At 43.4% G+C, this 27,908-nt stretch overlaps 2 protein-coding genes across 13 annotated transcripts in view; both read right to left on the reverse strand.

Annotated features, from left to right (window-relative positions):
- On the reverse strand, positions 1-20,320 carry RPP21 (ribonuclease P/MRP subunit p21). 6 transcript variants are annotated; one of them, XM_059179076.1, is made up of 6 exons: positions 20,184-20,320; positions 20,007-20,107; positions 19,830-19,912; positions 18,956-19,081; positions 16,344-16,421; positions 1-4,486 (listed from the first exon to the last, which is right to left on the reverse strand). In XM_059179076.1, exons 1-6 carry the CDS (start codon positions 20,238-20,240, stop codon positions 4,344-4,346), a joined length of 588 nt encoding a protein of 195 aa, XP_059035059.1. In that variant the 5' UTR covers positions 20,241-20,320; the 3' UTR covers positions 1-4,343. The 6 variants fall into 6 exon arrangements, with proteins under 6 accessions (XP_059035059.1, XP_059035060.1, XP_059035061.1 ...); XM_059179078.1 differs by lacking the exon at positions 1-4,486 and adding an exon at positions 14,301-14,573; XM_059179075.1 differs by lacking the exon at positions 1-4,486 and adding an exon at positions 15,731-15,918.
- The window catches only part of TRIM39 (tripartite motif containing 39), a 15,440-nt gene continuing 7,721 nt past the window's right edge, over positions 20,190-27,908 (reverse strand). For 4 of the 7 annotated variants that reach the window (XM_059179070.1, XM_059179066.1, XM_059179068.1 and 1 more), the window contains 5 exons: positions 26,053-26,283; positions 24,855-24,877; positions 24,162-24,277; positions 22,916-23,466; positions 20,190-20,325 (listed from right to left, as the gene is read on the reverse strand). In XM_059179070.1, coding sequence (XP_059035053.1) covers positions 22,919-23,466; positions 24,162-24,277; positions 24,855-24,877; positions 26,053-26,283 — 918 coding nt within the window. In that variant the 3' untranslated portion in view covers positions 20,190-20,325; positions 22,916-22,918. Of the gene's footprint in view, positions 20,326-21,437; positions 23,467-24,161; positions 24,278-24,854; positions 24,878-26,052; positions 26,284-27,908 lie in introns of those variants that run through there. The other 3 variants (XM_059179071.1, XM_059179072.1, XM_059179067.1) reach the window with 3 other exon arrangements.

Below are 27,908 nucleotides of genomic sequence, written 5' to 3' on the forward strand. Positions count from 1 at the left end.
TTTTTAAAAAAGATTTTTATTTATTTATTTGACAGACAAAAGTCACAAGTAGGCAGAGAGGCAGGCAGAGAGAGAGAGAGGAGGAAGCAGGCTCCCTGCTGAGCAGAGATCCCAGTGTGGGGCTCTGTCCCAGGCCCCTGGGATCATGACCCAAGCTGAAAGCATAGGCTTTAACCCACTGAACCACCCAGGTTCCCCTGAAAAAATAAAATTAAATGAAAAACAAATAAACACGCAGGGCTCATGAGATCATGTGCCCTCCTTAATGCCCATTACCCAGTTATACCATCCCTACCCCCTTCCCTTCTGCAATCCATAGATTGTTTCTCAGAGTCCAGAGTCTCTCATGATGTGTCTCCCTCTCTGATTTCTTCCCATTCAGTTTTCCCTCCCTTCCCCTGTGGTCCTCTGTGCTATTCCTTATATTCTACATATGAGTGAAACTGTATGATAATTGTCTTTCTCTGCTTATTTCCCTTAGTGTAATTCCCTCCACTTCCATCCATGTCAGTGCAAATAAACAGTAGATGGTCATCCTTTCTGATGGCTGAGTAATATTCCATCGTATATATGAACCACATCTTTATCCATTCATCTGTTGAAAGATATCTTGGACCTACCACAGCTTGGCTATTGTGGACACTGCTGCTATGAACATTGGTCTACCCCCTCACTTTAAATCTGGAGGTGTCTTTGGGTCTAAAATGAGTCTCTTGCAGACAACATATGGATGGGTCTTGCTTTTTTATCCAATCTGATACCCTGTGTCTTTTGATTCGGGTATTTATCCCATACATCTGAATAGCTGTTGAAAGATATGAATTCAGTGCCATCATATTGCCTGTAAATTACAGTGACTTTCTGTATATTGTCTCTGTTCCTTTCTGGTCTGTGTTATTTTGGCTCTCTCTTTGCTTAGAGGACCCTTTTTAATATTTATTGTAGGGCTTATTTGGTAATCACAAATTCTTTTATTTTTTGTTTGTCCTGGCCACTTTTTATCACCCCTTCTATTTTGAATGACATCCTAGCTGGATAAAATATTCTTGGCTGCATATTTTTCTTGTTTAGCACCCTGAATATATCCTACCAGTCCTTTCTGGTCTGCTGGGTCTCTGTCGATAGATCTCTTGCTAATCTAATGTTCCTAGCCTTGTATTGTAGGTTACAGACCTCTTGTCCTGAGCTGCTTTCAGGATTTTCTCTGTGCCTCTAAGATTCTTAAGTTTCAGTATTATGTGTCAGGGTGTTGACCTATTTTTATTGATTTTAAGGGGGGGGTTCTCTGTGCCTCCTAGATTTTGATGCCTGCTTCCTTTCCCAGATTATGGAAGTTCTCTGCTATAATTTGCTCCAATATACCTTACCGCCCTTCTTTTCTTCTGGGATCCAGTTATTCTAATATTGTTTCCTTTTATTGTATCACTTATCTCTGGAATTCTCCCCTTGTGATCCAGTAGTTGTTTATCTTTTTCTAAGCTGCTTTATTTTCTATCATTTGATCTTCTATATCACTAATTTTCTTCTGCCTCATTTATCCTAGCAGTTAGAGCCTCCATTTTTTATTGCCTCTCTTTAATAGCCTTTTTTTATTTCGACTTGGTTACATTTTAGTTCTTTTATTTCTCTGGAAAGGGACTTTCGGGCATCTTTGCTTTTTCAAGCCCAGCTAATATATTTATAATCATTATTTTGAAGTCTAGTTCTGATGTCTTACTTATGCCCATACTGATTAGGTCCCTAGCAGTCAGTACTTCCTCTTGTTCTCTTTTTCAAGGTGAGTATTCTATCTTGTCATTCTGTCCAGGGAAGAATGGATGAATGAAAGAACAAAATACTAAAATGGCAACAATGACTCCAGATTAATATACACTAAACAAATCAGTAGAGACCTGACACCAGGGTGAAAAAAGAGAGAGAGAAAGAAAAAGAGAATATAATCAGACAGGTGAGCAGAATAGAGCAAAATACTGGATTCTGTTTGTATTTTGGTCTGTTTTTTAGAAAATTAGATTCCAAATTATAAAGAAAGAAAAACTTATATATGTACAAAAATAAAATTAAATACAATGAAAGGATAGAATGTAACTATAAAAATGTAAATTAAAAGAAAGAAAAAATGAATGAGAGAAAAGCCACAACAACAGAAAAGGAAGGGATACAAACAGGTGAAAAAAACTAAGCAATACACTATTTCCCAAGTGTATTTTGGTCAGTTTGTTAGAAGAAACTACATCTCAAAATTGTAAAGAAAGAAAAGTTAAAAAATAAAAAACAAGAAAGAAAAAGTTACAAATACAAAAATAAAATTAAATACAATGAAAGGATGGAATGTAATCGTAAAGATGAAAATTTTAAAAGACTTTAACAAAATAAAGCAAGAAGAAAAACAAAAAGAAGAAATAAAAGATTGAATATGATCAGACAGGTTGATAGAACAGAACCATACACTAGATTTTGGAGGTATTTTGGTCTGTTAGAAGAAACTGCATCCCAAAATTATAAAGAAAGAAAAAAAAATATATATATATTTATAATAAGATTATATACAATGAAGGGATAGAACATAACGTAAAAATGAAAATTAAAGAGGATTTAAAAAAGGAGTTGATAAGGTGCATCTGGGTGGCTCAGTCGGTTGAGTGTCTGCCTTTGGCTCAGGTCATGATCTCAGAGTCCTGGGATCAAGCCCTGCATCAGGCTCCCTGCTGTGGGGGAACCAGCTTCTCCCTCTTTCTCTGCCATTCCCCTTGCTTGTTCTCTCTCTCACTCATTCTCTCGCTCTCAAATAAATAAATAAAATCTTAAAAAAATTTAAAAAGAGTTAAAAAAATAAATTGTTTGAAAAAGGAAATAAAAAAAGTAAAGTTGAAAGACTAAAGAATCATGGGGGAAAAAGCCATGAATTCTATGTGCTGTATTCCCCCTAGAGCAGGAGTTTTGTTTTGTTTTTAAAAGATTTTATTTATTTATTTGACAGAAAGAGATTACAAGTAGGTAGAGAAGCAGGCAGAGAGAGAGGGAAGCAGGCTCCCCTCTCAGCAGAGAGCCTGATGCGGGGCTCGATTCAAGGACCCTGAGATAATGACCTAAGCTAAAGGCAGAGGCTCAATCCACCGAGCCACCCAGGAGCTCTAAGCTGGAAGGTTGTTTTGTTTTGTTTTAGTGCTGGAGTTTCGCAGTTCTAACCTTGGTCTAGGCTGGATATTATTCTGGGTCTTATCTTTTTGGGAGGGAACTGTTGCACTGATTCTCAAGTGTCTATGCCCTAGGCAGAATTGTACTGCCCTTGCCAGGGGACTGGGCTAGGTAATCTGCTCTGGTTTGCTCTGTTTGTTTTTGTTTGTTTGTTTATTGTTGTTGTTTGTTTTTAAAGATTTTACTTATTTATTTGACACAGAGAGAGAGCACAAGCTGGGGCAGCGGCAGGCAGAGACAGGGGGAGGAAGAAGCAGGCTTCCCACTGAGCAGGGAACCCAGTGCAGGATTCGATCCCTATACCATGGGATTGATGAAGTTCTAGAACCTTGGTGAGGTTCTGTGGGCAGAGGTCCGGAGCCGATGATCAAGAAAGAATTCTTGAGACATCTTTGGTGCAAAATGGTGGTTTATTAAAGCATAGGGGCAGGACCCTTGGGCAGGAAGAGATGCTGCCACAGGTTGTGAGGGATAGCAGGTTATATACCTTGTGGTTGGGGGAAGGTGAGGGGAAGGGAGGTTTCAACGGAGTTTTCATATGTTAAAGAGGGCCTACAAGGTGCTGGGAGGAGGTCTTGCCCTTGTGGCTTGATCCATGCCATCTTTAGGCCAGCCATTAACATAAAGATAGTTGGGAGATTCTTGGTGGGGTGTTATGATCCTGCTATCATTTACATTCCCTTCTACCTCAGCTTCCTCCAGTTCCATTTATGGTGGGGAGGGAGACATTAGGGCTTCGGGAACTGAGAATTATTTGCCTCTGGAAATTTGTGCTATTGATAAGGTAACCTCCCTGTTTGTAGATCTCTAGGACATCTGTAGAGCAAGGGAGATTCCTGTCCTGCAGGATTGTGATCTCTGCAAGTGAACTATTTATTGTTTTATGGCAGTCAGGGGTGCCTGAGGAATGCTACACATATTATGCAGGGGAGCAGGTGGAGAGGGGGGGTGTGAGGCGCCAGCTTCTGCTCTGTCCTCAGCCAGCCTCCTGCTCCCTCATCAGGATCATGACTTGAACTGAAGACAGATGCTTAACTGACTGAACCATTCGGCACCTTCTATGTGGCTTTTGTTCCCCAAAGTCTTTCCTCACATCTTTAGAGGATGAAAATGAAAATAGTAGCCTCCAGGAGCTCCTGGGGGGCTCAGTGGTTTAAATCCTCTGCCTTGGGCTCCAGTCGTGATCCCACGGTCCTGGGATCCAGCCGCACATCCAGCTCTCTGCTCCACGGGGAGCCTGCTTCCTCCTCTCTCTCTCTCTGCCTTCCTCTCTTCCTACTTGTGATCTCTGTCAAATAAATAAGTAAATTCTTTAAAAAAAAATGAAAATAGTGTTAGGCCCCCCAAAAATGGATGCCCCAATAATGGGTCCATGATTAAAGGAGTGAGACTGATACAAAGCGAAGGTCAAGCAAAGCTTTATTTTGCGCCAAGCATCCAGAATCAAACTGATCGTCAAACAGACTGGTCAGAGCCACCTCTCTGCTTTCCAGGCTACCTTTTATAGAGCAAAGGCCATGTGGTTGGGCCTGGCCATACACAGGCAGCTAATTGAATTACAATTCACCCCACAGTAGCCATGGAAACTAGCCCATCACCTTGGTAGCTAGGAGACAGTATGCGCCTGGCCTGACCTACCCTTGTATTTGAGCTTTGTTACCTGAGGCTGGTTTCCAGGACTTGTTTTTAAGTCCCCTGGGGGACTGCTTAAGGGTTAAACAACAAAGTTATTGTTTAACCTCAATGGAAGCCTCTGGCTAAAATAAAAATATAAAATAGGTCCTTACAATAGTAGCTCCAAATCTCTGGCCTGGAAGACAAAAAGTTGGAGCCCCACTTCTCCGTGTGATTAAGTTTTAGAATATAGGTGAGGTTAAGTGGGGTGGAGTCCGGAGGCAAGATAGAATTCTTGAGACATCTTTGGTGGAAAATTGTGTGGTTTATTAGAGCATGGGGACAGGACCGATGGGCAGGAAGAGCTGCTGCCCCACTATCCTGAGGAGTGGCTGCTTATAGACACAGGAGTTGGGTAGGTGAGGACAAAGGGGGTGTTCAGAAGGGCTGTCATGGTAAAGAAGACGGTCAGGATACTGGAGGCCTGGTTATTGTCAAGCCAAGGCTGTTTTTCCCTCTAATGAGGCACTAACATGAAGACAGCTGGGAGTTTCCTGGTGGAAAGTCACATTCCTCCTATTGATGAGGGAGCAGGAGGCTGGCTGAGGACAAAGCAAAAGCTGGCACCTTGCACCCCCCTCTCCAGCCGCTCCCCTAGGTAATGTGTGTGACATTCCTCAGGCACCCCTGACTGCCATAAGCGGAAAAACAAATAGTTAACTTGCAGAAATCACAATCTTGGTTTACAAATGTCCTAGAGATCTACAAACAAAGAAGTTGCCTTATCAATTAGCACAATTTCCAGAGGCAAATAACTCAGTTCCTCAAGCCCTAAATAAAGTTAAATTTCTTCTAAACCCAAATCTCACTAACAAAGACACTTGATAGCAAAAATGTGAATCGCTTGCCAAAAGACAACACTGATCAAGCTGCAAGACCTCTGTTATCCCGGTACCTTGTAGGCCCTCTTTAGCATATGAAAGCTCCGTTGAAACCTCCCTTCCCCTCACCTTCCCCCAACTGCAAGGTACATAACCTTGCCATCTCTCACAACCCCCGGCAGCAGCATCTCTTCCTGCCCAAGGGTCCTGTCCCTATGCTTTAATAAACCACCATTTTGCACCAAAGATGTCTCAAGAATTCTTTCTTGGTCATCGGCTCCAGACCTCAGCCCACCGAACCTCCCCTAGGTTCTAGAACTTCATCACTATCACACATCCTTGTCAATGAGCTTTAGGTTTAAAAGAAATTTAACTTTATTTACATTTCCTTCTGCCTCAGCCTCCTTCAGTTTTATGGAGGGGAGGGCAATGTTAGGGCTTTAGGAACTGAGTTACTTGTCTCTGGAAGTTAGGCTATTGATAAGGTAGCTTCTTGGTTGTAAATCACTAGGACATTTGTAAACTGAGGGACTCCTGTCTTGCAGGATTGTGGTCTCTACAAGTTAACTATTTTTTTTTCCCCCGGGCAGCCAGGAGTGCCTGATGAATGTCACACAGGTCACTGAGGTGGGGGGGAAGGGGGCATGTAAGGTGCCAGCTTTTGCTTTGTCCTCAGTCAGCCTCCTGCTCCCCCATCATTACTATCTAATAAAACCTTAGTCATGAGAACTTTCAGATAAATATTGGTGAGCTACATGCTTGGGGATGATTGCCAACCCGTATCTTGGAGGGTTTAGAGATAAAAGAAGTTTCCAAAGGAATTTTTATATGTTAAAGTAGACCCACAGGATCCTGGTTGGGGCGGGTTGGTCAGGCTAGGATTGCCTTTTGTCCCTTAGCAAAGTATTAAGGTGGAGGCAGTTGAGTCCCTAGAGGAATGTCACTCTGCCTGTTTCAGGGGTTTGTCAGTGGGTAAGGAAACTTAGTAACTTTTCTTCCGCCTCTGTTTCCCACATCAAGTGCACCCTTGGAGAAAAGCAGTCAGTCACTCCTGTCTCCCTGATCTGGCCACACTCTGTGCTCACCTGGCCTGTGACAGAGCATTTCTTTCTCCAGCACATGGTCCTGTTATGAGTCTTCAAACCCAGCAGATTCCTGTGGCATGCTCCTGTGCTGCTTCTCCCAGGGAAGGAAGGGGAGTCTCTCCCAGTTCTGCTGCTTATTGGGCCCCTGCAGTGAGGGGCCCGACTGTGCTATGGAGCACAGTTTATGGCAACACCGAGCTGAGAGCCCACTCCTGGGCTCCATCTTTGTAGCTTTGTGGCTTCCCCACTCTGATATCTGGGAGCTCTGCCATGCTCAGTCACCCCCTCCTTTCTGTGACCCTGAGGGTTCTGTGGCCACACTGTCCCAGGGAGGGTTCCACTCCAGCAGGGCAGACTTATAAAAGTTCTGATTTTATTCTCCACTGCTCTATCACTTGCTGATAGCCGGTTGATGGAGCCCCACCGTCCCTCCCCCCACTCATATATTGCTGATGAGGGAGCAGAAGCCTAGCTAAAGACAAAATACAAGCTGATTTTCTGTGACACCACCCACCCATAAGTGGGACTTTCTTCCAGGAAGCTCCCAACTATCTTACTATTTTTTAAAGATTTTACTTATTTGAGAGAGAGAGAGAGAGAGACAGAGAGAGTGGAAACATAAGCAGGGGGAGTGGGAGAGGGAGAAGCAGGCTTCTAGCCTAGAAGGGAGCCTGATGTGGGGCTCAATCCCAGGACCTGAGCTGAAGGCAGATACTTAACAACTGAACCTCTTAGTGCCCCTCCCAACTATCTAATGTTAATGTTTTACCAGAGGGAAAAACAACCTTAGGTTGATAATGGGCTAGACTTCCAGTTTCCTGGGGGTCGTCTTCAACATGTGAAAATCCTTTTGAAACCTCCCTTTTTCCTTACTTCCTCCAACCCCATTGTATATGATCAATTTCTGCTCACAACCCTAGTGCAGCTCTTTCAGCCCACCAGTCCTGTGCTTTAATAAAACCATCTTTTTGCACCAAAGATATCTCAAGAGTTCTTTCTTGGTTGTCAGCTCTGGATCCCATCTGAATCTCACCTATATTCCAAAACCACAGCATTGCCTCTGATTCTCTTCTACAAACCTCCTACCTTGCAGGAAGTGGTGGCTTTTCTATTTGTAGAGTTGCAGCTGTTCTTTTATTAGATCTCAGGTTGTTTGCTGGTGTTCAGTCTGGTTTCATAGCTATCTAGCTGAATTCCTGGGACCAGACGAAATTAAGGTCTCCTCCTCTTTCACCATCTTGGACTTGATTCTGTATTCTATATCTTTTACCAGGGAAATTGGAAATCTTGGCTCCTAGTAACCTGGACATACTTGCCTATTTGCTTTATACTAAAATATACATAAAACATATATACATAAAATAGCTTTAAAACTGCAACAATTAGGGACGCCTGGGTGGTTCAGTTGGTTGGACGACTGCCTTTGGCTCAGGTCATGATCCCGGAGTCCTGGGATCGAGTCCTGTATCGGGCTCCCAGCTCCATGGGGAGTCTGCTTCTCCCTCTGACCTTCTTGTTCATGCTCTCTCTCATTCTCTCTCTCTCTCAAATAAATAAAATAAAATATTAAAAAAAACCCTGCAACAATTACTACTCCTAACAATAAAATTACTAAATAAAATTTTATATAAATTTGTTGTTCTCTTACTCCTTAGAATATTTACCATAAAGGATGTACAGAGTTCTATATTCAAAAGTCACCAGAAATAATTATTTTCTTTAATAGGTACCTTAAAATTTGCTAAATAAATAGGTTTTATTTGCTTTAATTTCTAATATTAGACTTTGATTTTTCTTTCAAAATTAATTTCAAAAAAATTAATTTCAATTTTGAGGTGCTTGTGATGAAGTTCTAGAACCTAGGTGAGGTTCAGTGGAGTGAGGACCATTGCTGTGAGGGAGGTGTTAAAGTCCCCTACTATTATTGTATTATTGTTGATGTGTTTGTTATTAATTGGTCAATATAATTGGCTGCTTCCATGTTAAGGGCATTGAAGGACGCCAGGTCAGAACTATACTATAGCCTATAAGTTTTAACATTCTTTTTATAACCAGCTTATGCTAACTAAGAAACTGTGGCCAGCTGACCATAGATAAGGGAGTCAGCAAGCAGCATAACAGGATAACGAATAGCAAAAATCTGTGTTTAACCCAGCTGTTTCTGGCTTCTGTATAATAATGCTTCTAATGCTCTGCTAAGAAATGAAAAATTGCTTAAACCCTCAACTCTAAGGAGCAAGAGGCTGGCTGAGGACAAAGCAAAAGCTGGCGCCTTGCACCCCCCCCCTTCACCCGCTCCCCTCCATATGTGTAGCATTATAAATAGTTAACTTGCAGAAATCACAGTCCTGCAGGGTAGGAGTCTCCCTTGGTTTGCAAATGTCCTTGAGATTTACAACAAAGAAGTTACCTTACGTTTGATAGCAGGAATGTAACATTTCACCAGGAGACTCCCAATTGTCTTTATGTTAGTGCCTCATTAGAGGGAAAATAGCCTTGGCTTGATAGTAACCAGGCCTTCAATATCCTGATAGTGCTTTCATTCGCATGCGTGGGCTAACTACCGGCCAGTTCTGCTTCTGTAAGATTGCTTTGTCTGCTTTCGCACATGGGTCCTCTGATCCACTCCACTGACGCCAAGTATGCCTGTTCAAACTATCAATCAGTCAGGTCAGCCCCTCCCGAAACTTGTTTGTCCATAAAAATCCTGCACTACCCCAGCCTGGTGTGCTCAGCTAGCAGGAGCTGCTGACCACCCGCAGGCGCCTGCGAAACAATAAAGAACGTCTTGCTGTTTGCATCCTGTGGCAGTGTTGAATTCTTGGGTAAGGGGATCCGCAGGTCTTTCAGCATAAGTATTTACAATTGTTAGATCTTCTTGTTGGATAGATCCTTTAATTATGATATAGTGTCTTTTCTCATCTCCTATTACAGTTTGGTTTAAAATCTAGTTTGTCTGATATACGGATTTCTACCCCAGCTTTCTTTTTATGTCCATTAGCATGATAAATGGTTCTTTCCCCCCTCCCTTTTTTTTTTTTTTTTTTTTAGATTTTATTTATTTATTTGACAGAGAGAGATCGCAAGTAGGCAGAGAGGCAGGCAGAGAGAGAGGAAGGGAAGCAGGCTCCCTGCTGAGCAGAGAGCCCAATGCAGGACTCGATCCCAGGACCCTGAGATCATGACCTGAGCCAAAAGCAGCAGCTTAACCCACTGAGCCACCCAGGCGCCCAATCTGGTGGTGTCTTTGTATCCAAAATGAGTCTCTAATAGACATCATATTGATGGATCTTGGTTATTTCTTTTTAAAAATTTTTTACTTATTTGTCAGAGAGAGAGAGAGAGAGAGAGAGAAACAGAGAGTGAGCACAGGCAGGTGAGTGGCAGGTAGAGGGAGAAGCAGGCTCCCACTGAGAGGGAGTCCAATGTAGGACTCAATCCCCAGACCCTGGGATTATGACCTAAGCAGAAGACAGATGCTTAACTGGCTTAGTCACCCAGGCATCCCTGGTCTTGTCTTTTTTTTTTAAAGATTTTATTTATTTATTTGACAGAGAGAGATGACAAGCAGGCAGAGAGGCAGGCAGAGAGAGGAGGAAGCAGGCTCCCTGCCGAGCAGAGAGCCCAATGTGGGGCTCGATCCCAGGACCCTGAGATCATGACCTGAGCTGAAGGCAGCGGCTTAACCCACTGAGCCACCCAGGCGCCCCTGGTCTTGTCTTTTTAAATCCATTGTGATACCCTATGTCTTTTTTTTTTTTTTAAAGATTTTATTTATTTATTTGACAGACAGAGATCACAAGTAGGCAGAGAAGCAGGCAGAGAGAGAGGAAGGGAAGCAGGCTCCCTGCTGAGCGGAGAGCCTGATGCGGGGCTCGATCTCAGGACCCTGAGATCATGACCTGAGCTGAAGGCAGAGGCCTTAACCCTCTGAGCCACCCAGGCGCCCCGACCCTATGTCTTTTGATTGTAGCATTAGGCCATTTACATTCAGGAGTAATTATTGAAAGATATGAATTTAGTGCCATCTATTATCTGTAAAGTCCCTGTTATTGTAGATTGTCTGTTTCTTTCTGATTTTTATTTTTATTTTTATTTTTTTATTTTTTTTTTTTTTTAAAGATTTTATTTATTTATTTGACAGAGAGAAATCACAAGTGGGCAGAGAGGCAGAGAGAGAGAGGAGGAAGCAGGCTTCCCTGCTGAGCAGAGAGAGCCCGATGCGGGACTCGATCCCAGGACCCCGAGATCATGACCTGAGCCGAAGGCAGCGGCTTAACCCACTGAGCCACCCAGGCGCCCCTCTTTCTGATTTTTATTAGTTTTGGCTTTTCTCTCTGCTCAAAGGATCCCTTTACTGTTTCTTTCAGAGCTGTTTTAGTGTTCACAAATTTGTTTTGTTTGTCCTGGAAGCTCTTTATTTCTCCTTCCATTCTGAATAACAGCTTTGCTGGATGAAGTATTTTTGGCTGCTTATCTCTCACATTTAGCACAGTGAGTATATCATGCCAGTCCTTTCTGGCCTGCCAGGTCTCTGCAAATGGGTGTGCTGCCATCCTTATGTTTCTACCCTTGTAGCTTAAGGACATCTTGTCCCAGGGCTTCTTTCAGGAATTTCTCCTTATCTCTGAAATTTGCAAGCTTCACTACTATGTGTGGAGGTATTGACCTATTTTTATTGATTTTGAGGGGCATTCTTTGTGCCTCCTGTACTTGAATACCCATTGCCTTCCCCAGATTAGGAATGTTCACAGGTATAATTTGTTCAAATAAACCTTCAGCCCCCCTCTCTCTTTTCATCTTCTGGGGCCCCTATCATCTGGATATTATTTTGCTTTATGGTATCTCTGATTTCCCAGTGTCTCCCTTGGTGATCCAGTAGTTGTTTTCCCAGGTTCCCTATTTCCCATCATTTTGTCTTCTATATGCTGACTCTCTCCTGCCTCATTTATCCTAGCGGTGAGAGCCTCCATTTTTTACTCCATCTCAGTAATAGTTTTTTTGTTTTGTTTTGTTTTAGTATTAGCATTTTTAAACCTACCTAGTATCTTTATAATCATTGTTTTGAAAACTAGTTCCAACATCTTACTTATCCCTATTGATTAAGTCCCTGTCAGTGAGTACTACCTCCTGTTCTTTTTTTGGGGGTGAGTTCCTCTGTCTCATCAATATATTGAGAACAGAATAGATTAAAGAGAAAAGATGAAAATAATAACAACAGAAAAAAACAAACCAGAACAAAACAAAAACAAAACAAAATAAGAAAAAAATCCAAGAAGAAGTAAACCAGAACAAAACAATAAACTAGATCCTGGGTGTATTTTGGTCTGTGAAAAGAAACTAGATCCCAAAACTGGAAAGAGAAAAATTTATATATATACAAAAATAAAATAAAATAAAATACAATGACAGGAAATGTACAATGAAAAAATATATAATGTATATATGAAAATAAAGATAAAAATGAGTAAAGAAAATAATTGAAAAAATAAGAAAATAGGGGTGCCTGGGTGGCTCGGTGGGTTAAGGCTCTGCCTTCGGCTCAGGTCATAATCTCAGGGTCCTGGGATCAAGTCCCGCAGCAGGCTCTCTGCTTGGCGGGGAGCCTGCTTCTTCCTCTCTCTCTCTGCCTGCCTCTCTGCCTACTTGTGATCTCTGTCTGTCAAATAAATAAATAAATTCTTTAAAAAAAAAATAAGAGGGGCACCTGGGTGGCTCAGTGGGTTAAAGCCTCTGCCTTCCGCTCAGGTCATGATCCCACAGTCCTGGGATCAAGCCCCACATCAGGCTCTCTGCTCAGCAGGGAGCCTACTTCCTCCTCTCTGCCTGCCTCTCTGCCTACTTGTGCTGTCAAATAAATAAATAAAATCTTAAAAAAAATAGCTGGAAAAAATAAAATTGAAAGACTAAGGAATAATTTTAAAAAATCCCACAAATGGTATATACTGTTTTCCCCAAGAGCTGAAGTTGTGCAGTTTTCTATGATCAGTAAACTTCGCTAGTGAATTGTTCCTGCTCATCTTCTGGAGGAGGAGCCGGTTGTGCCGATTTTCAGGTGTCTTTGCCCTGGTGGAAATGTCTCCCTTGCAAAGTGGCCAGGCTTAATGTCAGAAGCTCTGGATTCCACTATGGGGTGATATTTTGCTCCTTGAAGGCTTTCAGCACTGATGGTGAAGCTTCAGAGCTGGGTTCTTGTCTCAAGGAGTCAAAGAATGAATCTCCCAGATAAAGGAGAGTGAGTAAAGTGATAAGAGTTTTAAGCAAGGATACAGGAAAAGCTCCCAGGAGTGAGAGGAGTCCAGACAGGGTTGCAACCGAGGTCTTTTAAGCAGTCCTTTATTGAAAGCTAACCAGGGAACTTAAAATCTTTTTCCATTGATTAAGGACTAGTGATAACATCTTTCATGGCTTACTTCCTTTTAGGGTTTGATTATTTTCTGTTGACCACAGGAAACTGTCATAAATAAGACTCTGCACTTGAACACTAGGGCAGGGTGGTCTGGAGTTTTCCCTTATCTCTGGTTTCCTTCCACTTCTGCATTTTGGGGATTTCTGTGAGCCTGATTGCATAGCCCTCTATCTCTCCCTACCTAGCCCTTCCTGTCCCTTTACGCAGTGGGGAGATGAAAACGGTGGCACCATGATCTCTAGCACTGGAACTGAAAGTTCATGCCCCCTACTCTTTAGTGATCCCTCACAGAAAAGCAGTCAGTCACCCTTGTCTCCCTGGTTTCCATCTGAACTCTGTGTTCACTCCACCTGTGACTGACCATTTTTAGCTCAGGAAAGTGACCCAGTTTCAAGTCTCCAAACTTTATGGGCTCCTGTGACGTGGACTTGAGTCATTCCTGGTGGGGGATTGGTGGAAAGGGAGGGAAGTCTCTCCAGGCTTCTGCCTTGTAATAGGCCCCTACCTGGAGTGCAATTGTGCAAGTGTAAAGCCTTTTGTGGTTTATGGCAAAATTGAGCAGAAAGTTGGCACCTGGACTCCCTGTGTTCAGCCTGCTTCCTTGCTCTGATGTCTGGGAATCCTGTAGCATTCAGGCACCCCTGTTCTTCTTGTGACCCCAGGGATCCTGAGATAATGCTGTCCCATCTGAAATCTTTGCTACCTAAGCACCTTTGAGCCAGGGACATCCTCCACAGCAGCAGACTTTAAGAAGTTCTGATTTTGCATGCCACTGCTTATAAAAATCTGTGGTAGACTCTTTAGGCAGGCCCCCTTCCCTCTGCAGTATCCTCTGACATATATATTGTCCCTGATTCACATCTCCCATCACCTACCTTCCAAAAAGTGGTTTCGTTTCTTTTCTGAAAAGATTTTTATTTCTGAAAGAGCAAGAGAGAGAGAGAGAGAAAGAACACAAGCAGGGGGAGCAGCAGGCAGAGGGAGAACTAGGATCCCTGCTGAGCAAGGAGTCCGACGCTGGACTCAATCTCAGGACCCTGGGATCATGACCTTGATGTGGTTTTGGAATATAGGTGAGGTTTGGTGGGGTGGGGTCCAGAGCCAATAACCAAGAAAGAATTCTTGAGATGTCTTTGGTGCAAAAGGGTGGTTCTTTTATTTTTATTTTTTTTTAAAGATTTTATTTATTTATTTGACAGACAGAGATCACAAGTAGGCAGAGAGGCAGGCAGAGAGAGAGGAGGAAGCACGCTCCCTGCTGAGCAGAGAGCCCGACGTGGGGCTCCGTCCCAGGACCCTGGGATCATGACCGGAGCCGAAGGCAGAGACTTTAACCCACTGAGCCACCCAGGTGCCCCAAGGGTGGTTCTTTTAAAGCACAGGGACCTGTGGGCAGAAAGAGCAGCGATCGGGTCATGAGGAGTGACCCATTATATACTTTCAAGTTGGGAGGGGGTTAGGGATAGTAAATCTCTAAGGAATTTTGGAAGCAAGGTTTCCAGGATTCTGAAGGGGCTAGCTATTACTGGGAAAAGGTCATTTATTATTGTTTAATAAAACCTTAGACATGAAACCCTTCAGATGTATATCGGTGGGCCATATACTTGGGGAATGATTGCCAATATGTATCTTGGGGAGGAGAAATAAAGGAAATTTCCAAAGGAATTTTTATGTTAAAGTAGACTTACAGGATTCTTGGGGGAGCAGGGCTATGATTGTTTTTTGCCCTTAGGAAAGTTTTAACATCCAGGCAGTTGAGTCCCAAGAGGAATGTCACTGCCTATTTTCAAGGACTTGTCAATGGGCTGCAGATAGTAAGGAAATTCAATAATTCTTCTTCCACCTTTGTTTCCCACATCAATTTCTATCATTTAATAATATGTCCTGAGGATTGCTCCATATTACTACATGCAGGTCTTTTTCATTCTTTTTATAGCTGCACAGTGTTGTTGTCTGGATGTACCAGTTTATTTGGTCTCGTACTGATGGACATTGTGTCATTTCCAGTGTTACAACAACTAATGCCAAAATGAATGCACTCATGCATGTTCACTGTGGAAATATATACTGAGTAGATTATTAGAAATGAAGTTTCTGAGTCTAAGGGTGATTAATAGATGTAATTTTCTTAGATGGTACTAAATTCTATTCCACAGGGATTCTATTAAACATTTTGCCCTCCAATCAGCAATGCTATGGTGGGACCATTTCTCTACAACATTACTAACAGCTGCTTTGACAAACTTTGGCACTTTTGTCACTGTGATCAATGTTATGCCAGTAAAATGACATCTCAAATCTCTGGGGGAAAGACAGGCTTTTAATGGTATTAGAACAACTGGATAGCCTCTGGGAAAAGATAAAATTAGAGCCACACTTCACATTACACGCTACACTAAGCCCCAATAAATCAGAAATTTAAACATAATGATACCATATAAGTACTAAAAGAACACATTGATAACATCTACAACTTGTGGGTTGGGAAGACCTTTCTAATTATGATTCATTCAGAACAGAGAATAAAATACTAACAAATGTGATTATAAGATATTAAAAATACATGTGTTTATTTACTTATGAGAGGGAGATAGCACAAGCAGGTGGAGTAGCAGGCAGTGGGGAGGGAGAAGCAGGCTCCCTGCTCGGTTGATCCCAGGAGCCCAGGATCCTGACCTGACCAGAAGGCAGATGTGCAACTGAGTCACCAGGCACCCCAGGAGACTCTTAACTATAGGAAAGAAATTGAGAATTGCTGGGGTGGGAGGAGGTTGGCAGGATATGGGATAACTGGATGATGGGCATTAAGGGGGGCACTTGATATAATGAGCAGTAGGTCTTACATGCAACTGATGAATCACTAAACTCTACCTCTGAAACTAATGATTTGCTATATACTTTGTATTGGTTTGGCTTTTTAAGAACATTTTTATTTAAATTCTAGTTTACGGGCACAATATTGGTTTCAGGAGTAGAATTCAGTTATTTATCACTTATATACAACACCCAGCACAAAGGGTACACATTTTGAATTACTAAATTGTTTAGAAACATTAGGAAAGCCGTTGCATACTAGGATTTGATTTCCTGCTTGTTATGCGGAGTCCATATATTTTGCATATATTAGCAATTTTTATAAGTAAAAATGAGAAGTACCTGGCCTGCTCAACCTGAGCAGCATGTGACTCTTGATCTTGGGGTTGTAAGTTCGAGTCCCATGTTCTGTGTAGATTACTTGAAAATAAAAAAAAAAAATTTTTTTTAAGATTTTGAGAGAGAGCAGAGTCTGAGGAAGAGCATGGGTGTGTGGGTGGGTAGGGAGACGGAGAGGCAGACTCCTCACTGAGCAGGGAATCCAACCCAGGGCTCAAGCCCAGCACCCTGGGATCATGACCTGAGTGAGTCGAAGGCAGATACTTAACCGTTTAACCAACTGTGCTGCCCAGGCAACCCCAAAATAAAAAAATCTAAAAAAAAAAAAAAAAAAAAAAGTAAACATGAAGGACAGAGGTTAAGAAGGAGGAATAGGAATATTCTCTCTAGTTAGAGGAACCTATACTGATAAAAACATAACAGATGAATGAACCCGAAACTCCTAAGTGAACTGTATTCCACATTATTTCATCTATTTTCCGAATTGGGACATTATTCTCATTCTCCCACATGAGAGGTATCACTCTGTGATTCAGCCACAAAACAAAAACTCCCAAGTTCCCCTATTATCATCCCACTGTGGGCATGTTCAATCATGAGCAACCACAGCACACTTAAACTTAGCCAAAAATCAGACCTAGTGTTCAAGAGCCAATGAACTCAGAAATGAGATTCATGGGCGCAGCCAAGGAATATGAGCTGAAAACAAAAAGGGTCCAGGTCTACCCTAAACCAGGTAGACGTTATCTCCAGAAATAAGTGATAAAGTACTCAGAAACATTTAGTTACTTGAGCACTAATTACTATTTTCCCTGCACATAATTTATTAACATATGAAGCAATCAGTGGAGACACTGAATCAGGGATGAAGGCAAAATAAAGATGTAAATTTCCACATTAGTGGACCCCAGGGAATGAATGAAATCTCCCAGTATTCATGTCCCATTGCAGCCCCTTCCCTGTAGAATCTGGGCTTGGGTTACATGGCTTGCTTTGTCAAGGGGACATTAGCAAATGTGAAGAATACAGAGTCTTGATAAGTACTTGTAACTTGGAGCTTGTCCTCTTGAAATGCTCTCTTGTGAAGCCAGAGCATGTAAGAGGTTCAACCACCCTGAGACAGCCATGCTGTGAGGACCTGAAAACCAGCTATGTAGTGAGGCCACACTGAAAAGCAATGAGGTGCCAGACATGCAAAAGAAACTTCTTGGGTCTTCCAGATCAGGTGCCACAACCACTTGCTGAATGCAGCTGAGTGATTCCAGCTGATGCCATATGGAACAGAGTAAACTACCCAGCAAAGCTCTCAGATAGCTTAGTCCACAGAATCATTGTTTTTTGAAGCCACATTATGCAATGACCTTTGTGCAGCAGTAAATTAAGTACAACACAGGATTTATAAGAGAAAGGAAGGGAAAAACCTGCATTCTGGGAAGAGTGAATTTTATTTTTATGTTTGAGGTAAATTGATTAGCTGGAACCTAGCAAATAAGTCAGTCTGAAACTATCTTTGAGTAAGTTCCCTAGGGATAATAAAACAATTTTCTTGTTTACTCATTGTTAAGAAAACCCTGAGGGTTTACCTATGGGGCATACTTGTGTAGTGTCCACCAGTGTCCTTTCATTAGCACCTTTGACCTTGTTAGTTCAAATTTGTACAATTTCTCTTAGTAGGATTTTATAGAAGACGACTGACTGAGATTGGGAAAGGCTGAGTGAGCTGGGAGGATATGAAGCCACTCTGACCCTCTAAATTTTTTTCCTTGTTTAAAAACAACAGCAGGGGCACCTGGGTGGTGCAGTTAAGCATCTGCCCTTAGCTCAAGTCATGATCCCAGAGTCCTGGGATTGAGCCCCAAGTTGGGCTCCCCAGCTCAGCAGGGAGTCTGCTTGTCCCTCTCCCTCTTGCTCCTGTCCCCCACTCCCACTTGTGCTCTCTTGCTAATAAAGAACTTAAAAAAAATAAAAATATCGCCAGTGGCATCAGTAGTCGGTCTAGCCCTTTAGTCAACAGTGAAGGCTACCTCAATAAAAAATGCTCCATGAAGTCTCAAACTCTTACAGACAACCCTGAATCGTGAGTTACAAATGTGGCACTGTACTGAGGAAGCAGGGATGAAGGAGCACTGGAGTCAGGGCCCTGGAAATGGAAGCTGCTTGGTGGGGTCAAGTGGTCTATGGAAATCAGGATCTCCCTGAATGGTAGGAACATGAGCATGAGCATGGTAGGAATATGAGAATAAAGACAGAGACCAGTGACAGAAAAATACAAACTGAAGTAAGAGAAATAGAATGAAGAGCTGAAATACTCACAGAAGCACACAAAGTGAAACAGAACTATTTTTATTTATTTGAAAGATAGGGTGAATCCATTACTGGTGACCAGAGCTCTGAGGCTACACTTTCTCCTCAGGGAGGTGGGCTGGAATGGGGTGGGCTGCGTTTGGCAGGGACTGTGGTGGTTTGAGATCTGGGTAGATGAGAATTTGAATTTTTTCAGATTGTAGCACCTCTCACAGCAATCCAGAATCCACCTGTGTGTCCTTTTAGCTCTATGTCTCCCATCACCCCTATCTTCCTGGGGCATCCCCAATTTTTCTCTACAAACCTCTCACCTGCCTGGCTCCCCAGCTGGGCCTCAGGCCGGTCTCCCCAGAGTAGATGATCAGGATCATTGAGGAAACGCTGGCTGCGTTGGCATGTTAGGCAAGTCTGTACTGTCCAGCGCTGTCCCCTGCAGCCTGGAAGAAAGGGGTGTGTGTGTGTGGCAGGAGTGCCCAGGTTTAGTAGGAGAAGAAAAGATCTCCTGGATCCAGTTTTGCCTCCACTGTTTCTCAGTAGGAATCCGAACACTCCCCAACTTTGAATACAAATTTGAGGTGTGTTAGCCCTGCTTAAAGTCTGTCAGTTTCTTGGTATCCCTTAAGATAAAGTCCAGACTCCTTAATTTGGAAGAGGATCTGCCCTGTTTCCTTCTCCAGCCTTATACGTTGGCCTTGTCTACCTCAAACTCCAGGCTCCTGGACTCTAGTCTCCTTGACAGCACCACAAGCTCTCTTGTCTCAGAGTCCTCAAACTTGCCTGAATTTCCATTTCTCACTTCTTTTGCCTATCAGGAAGGTAATTTAGCATTTTAGTTCCTCAAGCAAAGCATTTTACTACACTATCTTGTTTCTTAGTCCGTCCTATCAGACTGTAACTTCAGTGAGAATAATGGATCAATACTTGACACATCTTAGAAAAATATTTGTTAAATAAATCAGTGAATGGTGATGTGAATCCTGTCCTCCACCATGCAAAAATGGGGAGGGGGGTTACCTCTTACAGCAACATCATTTCCCTACTGCCCAGCCTTTCCTTAGTTGGTCCAAGTGAATTCAGCAATTCAACCCAGAGCTTGAAAAATCCGGCAGCTCTAAATTTCACGCCAGACGCCATCTAAAGCGAGCCCACTGGTGCTCCTCATTCATCCCCATTAGGGGCACTCACGTCTCTGGCGCTGGGTGCAGGTGAGGCCCGGGATGAGGAGGGAAGAGCAGCCACGACAGAGGGTCCTCTTCACCGAGGGGTCCCTGCGGAGGGAGTGGGATGGTGGTCCGAAGGCCCGCGCTCCCTCTCCCATTTTTCCCGCGTCCCGCCCGCAGCTAGATTCCCTGAGCGTCTCACCGCCGCAAGACCAGCCGCTTTGCAATGGTCCTCTCCGTGTAACAATAAAACCTCGCCAGCGCCTGGTTCATGGGGTCCTGTGCAAGGACACAGTGGGCGGCCTGGAGGAAGGAAACCATTACTTCGTGGCCAGCTACACCCGACCGCCTCCCCGTAAGTCACCAGACGCGGACTCACCTGGTACAAGAAGCTGAGCCTTTGGAAGGCCTCGCGGTCCTTAACCGGCCCAGCCATCTGCGCCGCGCGAGGGCCTCACGCACGACTGTCCGCAGGTCCCGCCCTTCCGATAGCCCCGCTTCAGGCGCCCGCGCACGGCCTCCTGGGAAGTGTAGTTCCTGGGCCGGTGAGCCTCTCTCCGCGATCCTTACTTTGGCGCCACCCTGCGGCCTCACCGACCCCAGTTGTTCGTAAAGCCATACCCACCCCTGCAACCCAAGTCCGGGGTCCCTTTCTGAGTTTTGGCTTCCTTCTAGTCTTCCTCAAGCCCATGATCAGTTATCCTAGGTAGGAAAGTCACTGCTCACTAGAACAGGAGAGGACCTTAAACTTCAAAACATTTTTAGGACAGAAGACTGGTTTCTTTATGCAGATAGGTTGGGGAGATGGTTATGTGCAATTTATACCCAGCTAGAACTTCTGCCCTACTCTCCTGAAGCCAAAGGCAGATGCCTTAAAGATCTACAGATTGAAGGAACAGAAGTTAAACATTCAAAGAAAGCACTGGTACCACTGGGAGTGAAATTGGAAAGGATCACCAGGGTGATCAAGAGAGAGAAGCAGAGCTTATTACCATTCTTTTCCACTGAACAACAACAACAACAACTACAACAACAACAACAAAACAAAAAAACTTCCTATTATGCAGTGCTGGAGACACAGTAGGTGATCCTAGTTAACTTCTCATCTTAGGTACTGGAGCACAGAAACTTTTGACATCTCCTGCCCCTGAAACTCTCCCCTCTCCCACCTCCCCTATCCCAATCATATACTTCACATCCCTTATTCTGACCTCTGTCTCCTGTTTGTTCTGTTTGACATCCTGTGTTTACTTCTGCCTCATAATGACCACCAGCTCCTGAAGTCAGAAGTAGAGGGATGTGAGCTGGAGTGGCAGAACATGAATGAACCTTGGGATAGGGAGAGGGCAGCATTAGGCCAGGAGAGTAAGGCCTCTCTCCCTTCTCAAACCCTGTCAGACCACGCAGGAAACCAGGCCTCCAGCTCAGAAAAAATGGCCAAAACCTCCTCTGGGATTAATTTCACAAGGATCCCTAAATTCAAAGGAGGAGTATGTTTAAAATGTAGACATCCAGGCCCACCCCAGACCTTGATCAATCACTGAGGGCAAACCCCAGGATCATGCATTCTTAACACCAGTGATTCTTAAGCATCAACACAAGGCCATTGTCAAATTACCACACAACACAGAGATCACTTCAGTGGATCCTTTGTTCCATATTCTGTTTTACCAACCAAAGCATCTTGCCACAAAGAACCACAGTCAAGGCACAAAGGTAAGAGGAGAGTTTGGACAAAGTCCTGTTGAGGTGGTAGGAGGAACTGAAACACCCTCAATAAACTGCAGTTTCTTGTCCCAATCTTCTGTGAACCCTTCATCACCCAAATAGCAGATATTCCAAATCATTTTAGTTTGGTTTGGCATGCATTGCTTTAACCTTTTTTGACAACATATGTACCCTAGAAGTTGTTTATTTTGGCCTAATGTTAAAATGATTTACATTCTCTGATAGGGGAAATGGCAAAAGGTGAAGGATGGCAACAAATAAGCAAAAGACTGGCTCCTGTGAACACTAGTTCCAGGCCATATGCACACAGACTAAAGGAAGTTGCCTATCTGACCCTTCCCTCTACATACCCTCTCTTCTACCCTTTCCTCAGAGTGAGAAAGACTCCATTTCCTTTCTCCCTTTTTGGCTTGGACACCTTAGCCAAGGAGTAATGTTGACAACTAGGGATCAGCTATACTTAGTAACATTCTTTAAGGCCAGGGCTTTAGATAGAAAAACCTTTCTCTTTCCTCTAATACCTGACTGTTCTTTCCAGGTTCCCTTGGGAAAGCAGTGAAGGGTAGATACGTCTTGAGGGAGATTCCTCATCTCTGCAGGAGAAAGGTGACTGACTGACATTTTGGAGACAACCAACTCTAAGGAGGCAGGCACTAAGCCAGCTTTGCTGAAGGCTGAGGCATGGACCCAAGTTCTCCTCTCCTTTCTTCTCACACTCTCCTCCCCACAGTCCTACCTCTGGCCAATCCTAATGGCAACTTACTCTGGGAATGGAAGACCAAGGAAACCCCTTTCCCCTTCATTAGTTGCTAGGAATCTGTTCCTTTAGCCCCTTTCCCGACTTTCTTTCTAATCTTGATGCTCAATCTCTGCCCTCAAAAAAAACAAAACTCCTTAACTTCTAGACCCATAAGAGCAACTATTATTCATCTTTATTTTAGTCTAGGGGTACACAGACCCCTCTGATCTTCCTCAAGAAAAAGGACCATTCTGGGTCAAACAACCCCCTAAAAGGATGTACAGGGGTTTCTGTTTCCTCTTCTGGTTTTGAGCAAGTCAGACCCTCCCATAGCCTTTCTGTTTCCGGAAACGCCTCTCCTTCCTTCCCAACCTATACATGTGCAATAGAAAACCTGATGGACTTCAGGGAAGTCAACCCCTGGGAACTAGCTCCCCACCCTGCGAGAAGGGAGACGCAACTGTGCTCTCATCCTAGACCAGTCCTATCTACTCCTCCATATAAACCATTCTAGAAACCAAGGTGCTTCTCCTAGACAGTGCAGGACTGGAACCAGGCAGACACAAAGACGTTCCAGCAGGTCACAGGAAGGAAGGCCCATAGCTCTTGACCCTGACTCACCCCAATTATTACCACATCCCTACCTGTCACTCCCAATCTGTTGGGGGCCTGATGGTAAGTGGTGCAGCATTCTTCCGACCAGCCCGGATGCCTGGATAGAAGAGGGGCCAAAGTTTCTCAGTAAAAGTATCAGTAAAAGTGTAGATATGAGAGCGGTCTGTGACATTGTAAAAAGACAGTGTGCCAGCCTCATAGTCTAGGAATATGCCCACCCGCTTGGGTTTCACCTTGATGTGCAAAGGGGTAAAAGGCGTGGTGGTGGCTGCATATTTGTCCCCATTCCACAGCCGCACCCGCCAGTAGCCAGTCTCAGGGAGTGGAGTCAGCTCGCCCTTTCGGCTCACGGAGTCCCGGCACACGCCCACTGCCCAGTGGGTCTTATCACCCACCTCCACCTCCCAGTAGTGTCGGCCTGAGGTGAAGCCCTCAGTAGCCAGGACACAAGGGTAGAAGGTGAACCGCCGTGGTGTGTCAGGGAGATCCCGGAGTCTTGTCTCCACAAACTTGACGCTCTTACGATCTTCTGACAGGACTAGGTTAGGGTGAGCAGTCTCTGGGTCCAGGGTCACATCCGCTGGCGGGAGAAGCCAGAGTGGGGAGCTAGATGAGATGGGAATAGCTAAATGCCCCTGCCTCACTCTTCCAGCCTGCCTTTACAGAGCCTGCTTCCTTAAAGATCCCCAGAACACCTTAGTTTGGTTAACTTTCTCAATCCATGGTGTCACCTAAGGGAGAGGAAGGAACAATGGCTTCCCTTCTCACCCTGGCCCTAAAGTAAACAGTTAATGATCTCTTGATTCTGCAAGGGCTGATTTTAGGTTCCTGCCTGATCCCTTCTCCATCATCCTATGACATCATCTCACTATGTGAAGAAGCACAAATCACAGTCTAAGGGCCAGAAAGAACAGAAAATGTTAAGAAGGATAACAGCAAGACAGCATTATGGTCTAGGGATAGGGTGACCATTTATCTGGAATAGTCCTGGTTCATGACTATTTTCTCTGAGTAAGTATTAATGATACTCCCTTTCACTCTCAAGGGGGGACAAGTTTAGCATATTATTTAACCTCTCTGGGTGCCTATTTAGAAAAGTGTGGGCCTAAGAATAGATGACACCTAACCCTGTTACTCACAGTGAAATTGAAAGCCAGGTGAAGGGATGGGCACAAAAAGTGACAGATGGGATAAGTGAAGCCCAGATAAAGTGGGATCTAAAGACTTTCTTCTCTGCTGATTCACTCTGCTAGTTTACTTTTGGGAACAACTCACCAATTAGCTGTTTAAGGATTTTCCTTAGGGCAAAGTACTGTCGGGGGAAATTGCTGAAGTTCTTTTCCAGCTCTATAGACACTGAAGTCACCTCCATGGTCTTCACCTTCTCACATCTAGGAGGGATAGGGAGATAGGGGAAGAAAGGGCAGGATCAGGGGAAGCTCAATCTGAGTGAGTATGAAGATATTCTCTTTAGGGAGAAACTAAAGTTCTCCATCCTCCCACTTTCTCCCTCCTATCTGAAGACAAGTACTCACTTACTGCTTTCTTTTGCCAATCTATGGAGAACCATATGGCCCCTGGACAAAGCCTTATTTTAAGAATGAGTCTCAGAACTTTCTGGAGGTATGGCTATATTTCATGCAAGTAGTAATCACTCTCTCCACTCTCTCAGCCCCTTCCTTTGTCTGTCCTGTTTGGACACATTTCCACCCACAGGCACAGGGAGAATCTGGTTCTACATTCCCTTGGAATTTTCCTTACCAGGTTAGTCCTGATGTTCAAAAGGGAAAAGGTAATGGACTATTACTCCCAATGATTTCCTCTCTAACTGGCTTCATGGATGCAATGAACCTTCTCCCACATCCTACCCGGACTCTGCGTGACTTTCCTTCTCCCCTAACTTCTTACTGTACTCCTGGTCTCTAAGCCAAGACCTAACTCACTCAAAGAGATGCAAGAATCACTTACTTTTCCAGGGTACTTTTGACATCCTAGAGGGAAGGAGAAAAGAAAGCAATATTGGTCCTGGTAGTCAAGGGTCCTATAGGCAAAAGGTTCCCCCCACTTCCCCAAAGTCCTAGATCTGTACCATAAGAATAGGGCAAACTGAGCATCACAATGCAAGGGGAAGAGCTCCAGAGGGATCTGAGTATATCTCTTGCAACCTGATCCCCATTTTCAACTTTTGGTTAGCATTAAGCTTGGTAATTTATATCACTTCCAAATGGTTTCTTATGTCTTTGTCTTGCTCCTTAAGGACACTGGGAGCTCAATGCAAAGGACAGGGATTGTGTCTGCTCTTTACTCTGTCCCCCAAGTACCAACCACACACCTGTCTCCTTGAGGATCAGTACAGACTGGTGGCATAGGAATGAATCACACTTTCCTGTTGTTGTTTGTTATCCCCATCTGGTACTGATTAATAAACATTAATAACTGTGTGCCAATCCTGATTTGTGAATACTTGGGGTCCAGAAGACAAAGAAGAGAAATCTCTGCCCCCCCGAGGATTTCCCAGTTTAATGTGGAAGGCAGAACACACATACATGAAAGGACACAAGAGTAAGTACCAAGCAATACATAACATGCAGATAAATGTACAACGAGGCCTCACTGATCCAAATGCTGGTAATCTGATCTCTAAAATAAGAGACATTTCCTACAGGCTTGCTAACACCATTCATCTGCTTAAAAGAACAAATTATTTCAAACATTTAGAGGCATTATTTACATTTCAAAAGTAATATATTATTCATACATAATTTCAAGTGTCCTTCAAACTAGGTTTGAAATTTTTTTTTAGTAGTAGGTAAATCAATTTCCAGGACCTTAAAGCAATGGCAGCTACTACATTTACATAATTTTTAATGTGTAGTTTTTTTCACTAATTCAGAACTGATTTCCCTTCTTTCAAAGGGAATTTTTTTCTTTGGTACAAATTAAGCACATAATTGTTCACAAGACATAAGAACACAGAAATGATTAGAAGGGGATGGGAGAAATCAGAGAAGCCTTTCTATAGAAAAAGATCCTTTGAGTATGTCTGGAATAAAGAACTGGATTAGAGAAGCAGAGCAGAAGAGTGAGCATCCCAGGTTGACAGAATGGCCTGTGCAAAGCTATACTGCACTTGACCTGAGGGGCTATGCAGGGGCAAAGGTCGAACCTTAAGCATCTCGAAGCCCGACTGTAAGCACTTGCCCTCCACCTCAGCAGCCAAGTGGGCCAGGTCCCGGCGCTTGTCTCCAAGGTGAGCAGCATTTTCTCTGAGACGCTGTAGAATGTCCTGTTCTTCCTCCTCTAGTCGTGAAAGCAACATCTGTTGCTCTTCATCCAGCCGCCTATGAAGCTCTTCAAATTCCTTTAAGATCTGTTGCCGGCGACACTCCACGAGTCTCTGAGAAAAGAGGGAAGGTGTTATATTTAGCAGGACCAGTGGGGCCTTTCCCTACCCACCATGTGTATGAATTAACACAGACTTCCAGTGTCATTGGAAATAGCTTAACAGGATACACATGTTTCTCTCCATTGAAATCTCCTTCTGGAAGTAATGGCTCCATCCCCATTGTCACCCTTACTGATTATTCGGGAATGAAGACCACTGGGGAAATTTAAAAAAATCAGTGTTTAGGGGCGCCTGGATGGCTCAGTGGGTTAAAGCCTCTGCCCTCGGCTCGGGTCATGATCTCAGGGTTCTGGGATCGAGCCCTGCGTTGGGCTCTCTGCTTGGCGGGGAGCCTGCTTCCCCCGTCTCTCTGCCTGCCTCTGCCTACTTGTGATCTCGCTTGCTATGTCAAATAAATAAATAAAATCTTTTAAAAAAAAAATCAGTGTTTAAAAAATTTTTAATTTTCTTGGGCCACCTGGGCGGCTCAGTGGATTAAGCCTCTGCCTTCAGATCAGGTCATGATCTCAGTGTCTTGGGATCGAGCCCCGAATTGGGCTCTCTGCTGGGTGGGATGCCTGCTTCCCCCTCTTTCTCTGCCTGCCTCTCTGCCTACTTGTGATCTCTCTGTGTGTCAAATAAATAAATAAAATCTTTTTAAAAAATTTAGTTTTTTTTATTAACTTCTAAAAAAGCTGTACTTCTATGGTTTAGTGAAAAGAAAAAGCAAGATGTAAGAACTCAATAATATAATGGCATCTACTATTATGGATACAAGCTATATCTGTTAGTCCCAACTCTAAAGTTCTAGCTAATACAAATTATCAAGAAAAGGGAAGAAATAAGTATTGGAAAGTTAGAGATAAGATGGTCATCATTTGTATATTGCTAGACATCTACCCTCTAAAAACCAGAGAACCAACTGGAAAAGTATCAGAATCAGTAAGATTTTAGTAATGGGTTGTTACAAAATATATACAGTTGATTGTTAAACAAAACAGTCTGTGAAGGTCCATTATATATATACCCGGATTTTTTTTTCCATAAATAGGTTGTATAAAGGTGTTTTTTTCCCTTATGATTTTCTTAATAACATTTCCTTTTTCTAGCTCACTTGATTGTGAGAATACAGTATATAATACAAATAACATATAAAATAGGTGTTAATCACTGTTTATGTCATCTCTAATGCTTCTGGTCAACAGTAAGGTATTAAGAGTTAAGTTTTTCAATGACATGGATGGAACTACAGGGTATTATGCTAAGTGAAATAAGTCAGTCAGAGAAAGACAAATATCATATCATTTCATTCATATGTGGAATTTAAGAAACAAAACAGGAGCATAGGAGAAGGGAAGGAAAAATAAAACAAGATGAAACCAGAGAGGAAGACAAACCATAAGAGACTATTAATCATAGGAAATAAACTGAGGGTTGCTGGAAGGGAGGTGGGTGGGGGGATGGGGTAACTGCGTGATGGGCATTAAGGAGGGCATGTGATGTGAAGAGCACTGGGTGTTATATGCAACTGATGAGTCACTAAATTCTACTTCTGAAACTAAAAAAAAGAGTTAAGTTTTTGGGGAGTTGAAAGTTATATGCAGATTTTCCTCTGCAATGCTAATCTTGTTCAAGGG

Source organism: Mustela lutreola, chromosome 6, assembly GCF_030435805.1.
Source record: "Mustela lutreola isolate mMusLut2 chromosome 6, mMusLut2.pri, whole genome shotgun sequence".
Lineage (NCBI taxonomy): Eukaryota > Metazoa > Chordata > Mammalia > Carnivora > Mustelidae > Mustela > Mustela lutreola.

Coding starts and splice junctions, on each gene's coding strand:
- RPP21 (XM_059179075.1), bottom strand. CDS start 20,240: ATGGCTGGGCCGGTTAAGGACCGCGAGGCCTTCCAAAGGCTCAGCTTC. Junction 20,108..20,183: donor GGCTCAGCTTCTTGTACCAG/GTGAGTCCGCGT, acceptor TCCTTCCTCCAG/GCCGCCCACTGTGTCCTTGC. Junction 15,919..16,343: donor GCTCAGGTTGAGCAGGCCAG/GTACTTCTCATT, acceptor TCTTTCCTATAG/TTAAGAGTCTCCTGGGGTGC.